Source organism: Arachis duranensis, chromosome 4 (genome assembly GCF_000817695.3).
Source record: "Arachis duranensis cultivar V14167 chromosome 4, aradu.V14167.gnm2.J7QH, whole genome shotgun sequence".
NCBI lineage: Eukaryota > Viridiplantae > Streptophyta > Magnoliopsida > Fabales > Fabaceae > Arachis > Arachis duranensis.
In genome coordinates, this window is record NC_029775.3 from 22,790,590 (window position 1) to 22,799,823 (window position 9,234).

Consider the following 9,234-nt stretch of genomic DNA (forward strand, 5'->3'; position numbering starts at 1 on the left):
CATAACTTCTTTAAATCAAGCAACTACTATTAATTTGATGCTAATTCATGAGGTTTAAGCTAATTTTAATTGAGTTTTAATTGATTCATAAGCCTTGTGAATTTAGTGATACTTTGAGTGGTTGTTTTGATTTATTATAGGTGAAGAAAAGAAGAAAAGAGGAAGCGTGGCCTAAGAAAGTGTGGCCAAAGGAGAAAAAGGCGTGGCGCATAAAGGAGGAGAGCAAGCATTGCCCTCCACAAGGGCACACTGCCCTCTAGGAGGGCAACATGAGCAAGCAAGCCAAGAGAGGCAACGCTGCCCTGCCCACGACAAGGGCAGAGCACAAAATTGTGCCTTGGATCAAAGAAAGTAAAAACCTTGCCCTGCCCTCCACAAGGGCAATATCGGGCTCTCCAAAGGGAAAAATTCAAAGAAAAAGTCCACCATTGCTTGCCACAAGAGTCAAACACGGAACCATGAGGAAACAAGAAACTAAGCCTCACTTTGGTGCCAAGAATATCAAAGAAAAGAAGTAGCGTGCGCGTCACACAAGGATCGAACACGGGGCTTCAATTTGGAAACATTGCCCTGCCCTCCACAAGGACAGGGCAGCATTTTGTTGTGGCACGGCCAGCGGACCAAACTGGCGCACCAAGGCATCACTCGGCAGCACCAGCAGCACGCACAAGGGAGCTTTGGCAGCATCATAGCGCACGACCAGCGCACCAAACTGGCGCACCAAAAATTTCTGCCCTGCCCTCCACAAGGGCAGAGCAGCATCCTGCAACACCAACTCGCACACCACGCTCGCACCAAGGCCGCACGCATCAATTCCTGCCCTGCCCTCCACAAGGGCAGGGCAGCCTCCTGGAAGCAAGTGTTCTTGGGCTGAAAATTGGATTAAAAATCCAATTTAATTCATTTCTTCACCAAATCAAAAGCCCATCCAAATTCCAAGATCCAAGAATAGAAAGTGTATAAATAGGAGATAGTTTGATGTAATTGAAAACCTTTTTCTTCACTTTTGAACTTTGAATTTTCTTTTGAGCTTTGAATCTTTTCTGTTTTGAACTTTGGAACTTCTCTTGGTGACTTCACTGAGATTTCAGAGAATTGGGGAGGAGAATTGATCTCTCTTCTTCCTCGTTCTTGCCTGCGCACTTTTATTTTCTTGCTTTGAGTTTTGGGTGTGAAGAATTGAGGAAATTCTGTCTCAATCTCCATTCAAAATCTCTTTAATTCCTCTTCTGCATAATTGAGTTGAATTTCATTTCCTTTACTTCTTCTTCTTCAATTTCTTGTTAATTGTTTTGTGGGCTTGGATCTGGGAAGGTAATTGAGATCTAGACTTTGCTATCTAGTCTCTTGAGTCCTGAGATCCCATTTTCCTTGTTGGTTCTTCTGTGAACCTCTGCTTCAAGTTAATTCCCATTTCTGTTTGAATTCTAGTTGTTTCTAATTCAATTTCTGCTTATTTAATTGTTGCAATTTACTTTCCTTTGCTGAAATTCTGAATTCCCAATCCTCAACTCCTTTTTCTATTCAAGCAATTTATATTTCTTGCACTTTAAGTTACTGCAATTTATATTTCTTGCACTTTAAGCTTCAGTCATTTAATTTCTTGTCCTTTAAGATTCAGCATCTTTTACTTTCCTGTTCTTTAATTTACTGCAATTCTCCCCTCTTCCTTTACATTCCAAGCAATTTAGTTTCTGTTAAAGATAAACCACTCAACCAATATTTGAGTTTGTTTATGCTTTGGGAGTGGCCAACCTGTGTTGGATGGTTACACAGATATAGATTTGCCTGGGGATCTTGATTCAAGAAAGTCTACTTCTGGGTATATGATGACCTTTATAGGGGGAGATGTGTCGTGCCAACCTCGACTTAAGAAATGTGTTGCTTCTAAGGAACTCTTGTGGATGAAATTTTTTTTACAAGAGTTAGGCATCAATCAATAGAAGTTTGTGTTATTTTGTGATAGTCAGAGTGCTATCCATCTCAACAAAAATCTGACGTTTCATTCCAGATCGAAGCACATAGAGGTGAGGTATCATTGGATACATCAAGCGCTTGAGATGAAGTCATATGCACTTGAGAAGATCCATACTGATGATAATGGTTCAGATATGATAACTAAGAGTTTACCTACAGTGAAGTTTGATTCCTACAAAGAGAAGGCGGGTTTGGTGGAGCAGCCTATCCCCACTTGGGTTAGTGAGGGAGAGATTTGTTGGTCGGTCCCCAACTAAGTGGGGCCCACATATTAAAAACAATAAATAAATAAATGAAGAAAGTGGCAAAAGCCACGGAGAGAGGGAGAGAGAGAATGTTAAGACTCATTCATTTTGAATGAAAGGAAAGAAGCAGCGTGGTTTCGACAAAAGAGAAGAAGAATTTCGGAGAAAAGGGCAAGCCAATTTTGATCCGATTGAACCAGTAAACTTGCTCCATTTCTTATGAAATTTTAGTATGTTATTCCTGGTGTAGAGATGAACATTAGGATATAATTTGCTAGTTGTATTACCTTCTCTTTTGCCTGATTTGAGATACCCATTTTGTGGAGGGTTTATATTGATTCCATCAGTTTTTGATAATGTATTTTTGTTGATTGTTGAAATGCCCTAGTGCTACTAAGAAGACTGATTGTGTACCCATTATTTTGATAGTGAAAGTTTTTTTACTAGATTAGGTCCCGTGGGTTTTTTGTCTCTCTTTTGGGGATTTTCTCACGTTAAAATTCTGGTATCTGATTATTTAATTTCTGCCATTTATTTGCTGCTTAGAGTATCTTTAGTACTGCCTATTTAATCGCACAGGTTGTGAAAAAATTATTTTTAGTGCCTCCGCTATTAGACAGGTTCTTGTTTGAACCTTTGTTGAGTTTTCCCAATAACAAGAGATGTTCAAAAATTGCATAAAAAGTGACAAAGCTAAAACGGTCTAAAACAGAAACAGAATTGGCATCACAATGTGGGCAATTTAAAAAGCAAGTAATGAACGCTCAAAGCAGAAGGAACTCTCTAAAAAGTAGATCCAGTCATTATGGACATGAGAACAATCCAAAAGAGACTTCCAAATTGTGGCTTTTTTTGGATTCTTGTAAAGGAAACCATTTGGCACATTCTCTGGACAACCTAAAATAGCAAAAATAGCTTCTCAACTCTTGGCCAACGAATCCTCTTGCAGATGTTGCAGGAATTATCATAAAAGTAAAATTGGGCTCACATTACTTCTCTTCTCATTATCACTCTTGAAGGCACTTGTTGCATCGGACCTTGGCAACTGGTGGCTCCAGTTGTTGTGGCCATCATTATCTTCATTGTTTAGCATACTATAGGAGTAACAACATGGAATTGCCTGGGGTATTCTTAGGTTAGTCTGTTCAATCATTGCAGCTCCTCTTCTTGAGTGAATCGTATTTAAACTGCCATCATAGTAGCTTCTCTTCTCTCTCGTTCTACCACTCTTGTAGCTACTTATTCTGGAATAAATTTTCAAGTGCTTATGAGGAGTTATACGTTTGATACCATTAAATAAAATAAATTTCAATGAAATTAAATGAGATAAGGTGAAAAGAGAAAAAAACAACGGTATATTCTAATTCAGCATAACCTGTTTGGCTATGTTCATTCCTATTAGAGGAATATCATCCTCGTACACATGCAACCACATGTGATACTAACATGATGGTTTGTTGAGTTAGTCAGTTCTAGGATAGTTAAGTCAGGTATAATAGACTTTTTTCTCTCTTATAACTATAAATAACAGACCATGTACTAAAGAAAGACTTAAAGCATTTTACTTTTTAACTTTTCATAATAAAGAAACTCATTCTTTCTTTCACTCATATGTAATTCCATTATAGTATCAAAGAGTTCCATGCATGTAGGAGACTTTGCTGTAATTCTAATTCAATTGCTTAGAGTTGTTCTTGTTTTTTTTTTTTCTTCTTCTTGAATTATTTCTTGGAGTTTTTGCTCTTCTTTTTTTTTCTTTAATTTACTTTCCTTTAATGACTGAAAATCAAATGTTTCCAAGTACATGTGATGTTTGTAGCAGTTGTAGTGATGATTGATCTGATGAATGCGTATTATCTCCATCTTAGCGAGAGTTCAGGATAAATACTGATCTCCTATCTCTCAATGAAAGTAACTACTACTTCTGGTCATAAGCTATGTTGATAGCATTAGAATCCAAGAACAATGTTAGTTTTTTCGATGAAAGCATCATTGAGTCTCCAACTGGAGTAAAAAATTTTCACTATATACTAAGTTTCAAGAGTTCTTGGTAAATCGCTACAACAATAAATATTTGATTTACATTTTTCAGTATATGATTACAAACTCTTATACTAAGTCATCTTAAAATTTCTTTTCTTAAGAATTTGAAATACTTTTAACTTTAAGTTTTTACCTTGAATGCTTAATATAACTTTTGAATTCTTATCGATTATAGCTCATCGTATACAATAAAGAGCAAATATAACTCATCTTGAATAATGGATAAATATATATGTTAGACTTAAGTATAAGCAAACCCAACTTTTATAAAGTGTCTGCTCTGGCTTTGACTTAACAATGGAGTTTCTACAGCTAGTTATCGGTTTCAAAGAGGTCTTGCTACTTCTGATTTTTGTCAGAGATGTTATCTTACTCTAGAGGATATTAACCATTACTCTAGCTTAAACTTGGAAATAACCGTTGTGGATTCTAGTTTGAATTTTGTGTCTTGGATTCGTTCTAACCTCAACAAAAATGAGTTCCTCTTTGCAGCGGCCTTTTGGTAGATTTGGAGGGATAGGAACAATGACATCTTCCATCAAGATGATCCATGGAGTAAGGAGAAAATTGTTCACTTGGCTAACCATGCTGCTCGAGATTTCTGCAATGTCATTACCATCCAAAAACATATTATTCCTTCTTTTTTGCAAATAACTGGGAACCACCTCCAATGAATATTTATAAAGTGAACTGTGATGCAAGTGTTTTTGAAAATGAGCAATTAGCTAGCTTTAGGTGTATTATTAGAGACAGCATGGGAATTTGGATAAAAGATTGTTCTACCAGTATATCTCTTTCTAGTGTTCTCTGCTGTGAGCTTCATGCTATTTGGAGAGGGCTTGTTATGACTTGGGATTGTGAGTGCAGGTCGTATGTGAAACTGATATTCTTGATGCCTTTCTTCTTGTTTTGCGAGACACAACCAGCATGATTAGGAATGACTCTGATCTGCTTGACAAAATCAAAGAGATGCTCCGGAGCCATAAAAAGGGTTCCCTTTGATACACAAAAGCGTTGCCTTAGACCAAAGGTAACGGCCGTATAGCCAACCCCCCAAAAAGCGTTGCATTTTGTTGGAAAGGCAACACTTTTCCGTATTATAGGCAACGTTTTCAAAGGTTTGCCTCAGCCCGAATTTATTGTAGTATCTAGCGCAATTGGATAATTACTTTAGTGCTCATCCAGCGCATAATAAACAAAGCGGCTGATTTAATGGCTAAGACTGCTGCTTTAAACAAGCAGATGTACCTGGAATGGTTGCTGCCTCCTAATAGTTTAGACATTATTATTAAAAAAGAGTACTACTCTTTTTCTTAGGTCCTTTTTCTTTGTGTTATGTTCACTTACCAAAAAAATAAACCCAACTTTTATTACTTAAATACCAAATTGTAATCATACATTTAATCTGAGAATGAGAAGCTTGTGAAAATTATAATTGATGAAAAGCATATCAAAAGTGTTAGGTAATTGATGGTAAATAAAATGGTACGATGTAAATTTACGTGTCTCTCATATTCTTTATTAATTAGGATTAAAGTAGTTATACTTTTAATTTAACTGTATGTTGAAGGGTTTTGTTTAATTTAACTAATGAGCTACTTGGTGGTATTTAAATGAAGAGAGATCGACACATGTTTTATTCAGGTTCTAGGTTTGTCACTATTTAATTTGTATTTTTCCAATTAATTCTTATTTTTTAATCGTAGTCCGACAACTATAGGCTGATTTTTTTTATATGATTTATTGGTGTGAGTTATGTTGTATTATGATCATTACGGGTGAATTACACTGTTATGACGACGTTGATTTTGGAATGTTGGGGGGAAGAAATCGGACCCACCAATTTCAAGCAAATAGAGGAAGGAACACAAATCGGTGGATCCGAATTGTGTGAGGTTGATACGCTTGAAATCGGACTCACCGATTTCTGGGTAGCCAATTTTCTAAACAAAGAGGGCAGTAATCGGACCCACCGATTTCTAGTGCCCGAAAAATTTTTTAATTCGGGAGTACACCGGTCGGACCCAGCGATTTGTGATGCGCACAAATTTCGATATGAACACGGTCGGTCCCTCCGATTTACCTGTAAGTGCATACATAAAATGAAAAAATATCATAGAAGTCCCATTCATTTCTTCGTAGCCGTCCCAGCTGTTCTTCCTCCTCTTCTCTCATTTTTCTTTCTCCCTCATTATTGTAGAATAAATTTTAGGGATATTGAGATTAGTCAGGTACGTATACTATTATGGATGATAGAGTTGTGTTGAAGATTTATTATTACGGACAGATTTTATTGTAAACATATGAGGTGTTCAATTTGTGTGTGAGAATCCATTAGATATTATCATTCCGTTCACATTATCATTTGAGTAATTGAAAGGGGTGATTTGTGAGAAGATAGATTCTCAAAGATTTAAGAGAGTATCGTGTATTTTGTACAGGTATCCGTTATCTGTGTTTGGTGGGTTCGTTCAATTTCAGACCAAGTACGTGACAGGTGAAGCGAGTATGCATGAAATGTTTTCAATGTATATGAAAAATCGCCACTGAATGTCGTGCATCGAGTTGTATATTGAGTTTGAGCAATCCGAAGCAGACCGTAACATTGAATTGGAAGATTATAATAGTGAAAGCGAGGATGAATTTGAAAGTAACTATGAGATCGTTGGTCCAGGTGAAGATGAAGATGAAACTGGCGGTGCTATGAATGCAGATGTGGCAGAAGTTGCAAATGCACTAGCAAACCCGCATCCGTTTCAGGAGCCTTCTTTCATGCGGTCGTTGGATTTGGAGGCTATGCACGCACCGGAGTTTCCGCAATATATGAATGCAGGTGCGTAAAGCTAGATAGACATGTGAAACTCTGATGTAGCTGATAAATAAGTCAGATGCGTAATATATGTGGATAGTTATTTGTGACCATAGCATTTGATTTTCTTATTAATTGGTAGGTCTTTATTATGAATTATATTTAGTTATTCTTTGCGTAGATAGAGTAGCGAAAAAAAAAGACTATTATGATCTTATATAGTTCTAGTGTGTTTATTAATTGAGTTATAGTAAGTAATTTATTATTGAGTACATAATAAAGGATTTATTTCTTTTGATGTATGCAGCCCTTCCTATTGTGGCGGATGGTGAGTTCACAGTGGGGATGGAATTCAGTTCAAGGGAGGCAGTAATCAAGGTAATGAAAGATTATACCATTCGAAGAGGTGTAGACTATCGGGTATATGAGTCGGAACCCACGACATTCTATGCCAAATGCACAGAATATGGCAATGGTTGTGACTGGTTGATCAGGGTAACCAAAATGCAGAAGAAGTATTATTGGGAGATAAAGAGGTACAATGGAAGTCACACGTGTACCAGGTCAACTATTTCTCAAGACCATTCAAAGCTGGATTCCAAGACAGTTGCAGAAGCAATTAAGCCGTTGGTAGAAGTTGACCCATCTATAAAGGTAAAATCAATCATTGCTAAAGTCCAGTCAAAGTTTAACTACACCATCAGTTATCGCAAGGTTTGGTTAGCAAAGCAGCAAGCGGTGGAATCAATTTTCGGTGGTTGGGAAGCATCGTATGAAGCTTTGCCCATATGGTTTGAGGCCATGTGTCACAAGGTGCCATCAGCAGTGGTTCACTTTGAAACAATGCCTGCTTACCAGTGGGATGATTTGGTTCCTGATATACGTGTACTGCATAGAGTCTTTTGGAGCTATTACCCTTGTATAAGGGCCTTCAGACACTGCAAGCCAGTGGTGCAGGTGGACAGGACTCATTTGTATGGAAAATACAAGGGTTGTTTATTGGTTGCAATCTCACAAGATGGTAATAACAACATCGTACCTATTGCATTTGCCATAGTGGAGGGAGAGACTTCTGATGCATGGTACTTTTTCCTGAGTAACTTGCGTCAACATATGGTGACACGTGACAGAGTGGGACTTATCTCTGATCGACACGATTCTATTAGGTCAGCTATTGAGAGAAGTAAATTATACAACAATCCTTCAATCATATTCATTACCTTATAACAAAAAATAATTAACCTTAACTAACTAACCATAATAATTTTACGACTGATAAATTATTTATTCGAAGTACAAATATTTTTTTTCGTTCAGCCTCTAATATTATTATTATTATTATTATTATTATTTTAAACAGCATACTATTTTTTTTTATTATTATTATTATTATTATTATTATTATTATTATTATTATTATTATTATTATTATTATTATTATTCATCACACAACATACTATTTTCCTAATCTAAGTTTACTTATTACTAATTTATTGTCTAAATTTTACTGAATTAAAATTCAATTATTAGTTATCATAAATAAAATAATTTATTAAATTGTTATTATTAATCATAATAATTTATTAAACTCAATTACTAATACTAATAAAATAATAACAACAATATATCAATATCTACTCTAATCTATTATGTACAGATCTCATTCTCCTTCTTCTTTCATTCATTCATTCTTTACATTCATTACATCACATTCATTCTTTCTTCTTTTTTATTTTAACCAATAACCATTAACAAAAATCCAACTCAACAGTAAAATTAACCATATCAGACATACAACATACATGATTAACTTTTATTTTAATTTCTATTTCTAACTAGCTAACAATAAAAAATCATACACACATACATGATTAACTTTTACTTAGTGCCATTATAATATATATTACTAATAAAATCTACTATTATCACTATTATTATCATTAAATTAGATTATTAAAAAAAATAAAAACTTACATAATTTGAATGCCCAAAATAATTAACAATATGAAGTTCTGGTTGATTTACTTTTTTAACTTTTCTTCTTCTTGTCATTTTCTTCAAATTTTTTTGAACCCTTGTTGTGGTCCAACAATGGTAAAAAACAAAAAAGAAAAGTGGTGGAGTTCAGAGAGAGAAAAGTGTGGGGTTCAAAAAGAGATA

General features: G+C 35.6%; 1 protein-coding gene across 1 annotated transcript; it reads left to right on the forward strand.

The window, feature by feature from the left end:
- Positions 1-6,815: 6,815 nt before the first annotated feature.
- Positions 6,816-8,301, forward strand: LOC107484010 (uncharacterized). Its single transcript, XM_016104619.1, has 2 exons — positions 6,816-7,098; positions 7,382-8,301. Exons 1-2 carry the CDS (start codon positions 6,816-6,818, stop codon positions 8,299-8,301), a joined length of 1,203 nt encoding a protein of 400 aa, XP_015960105.1.
- Positions 8,302-9,234: the final 933 nt, after the last annotated feature.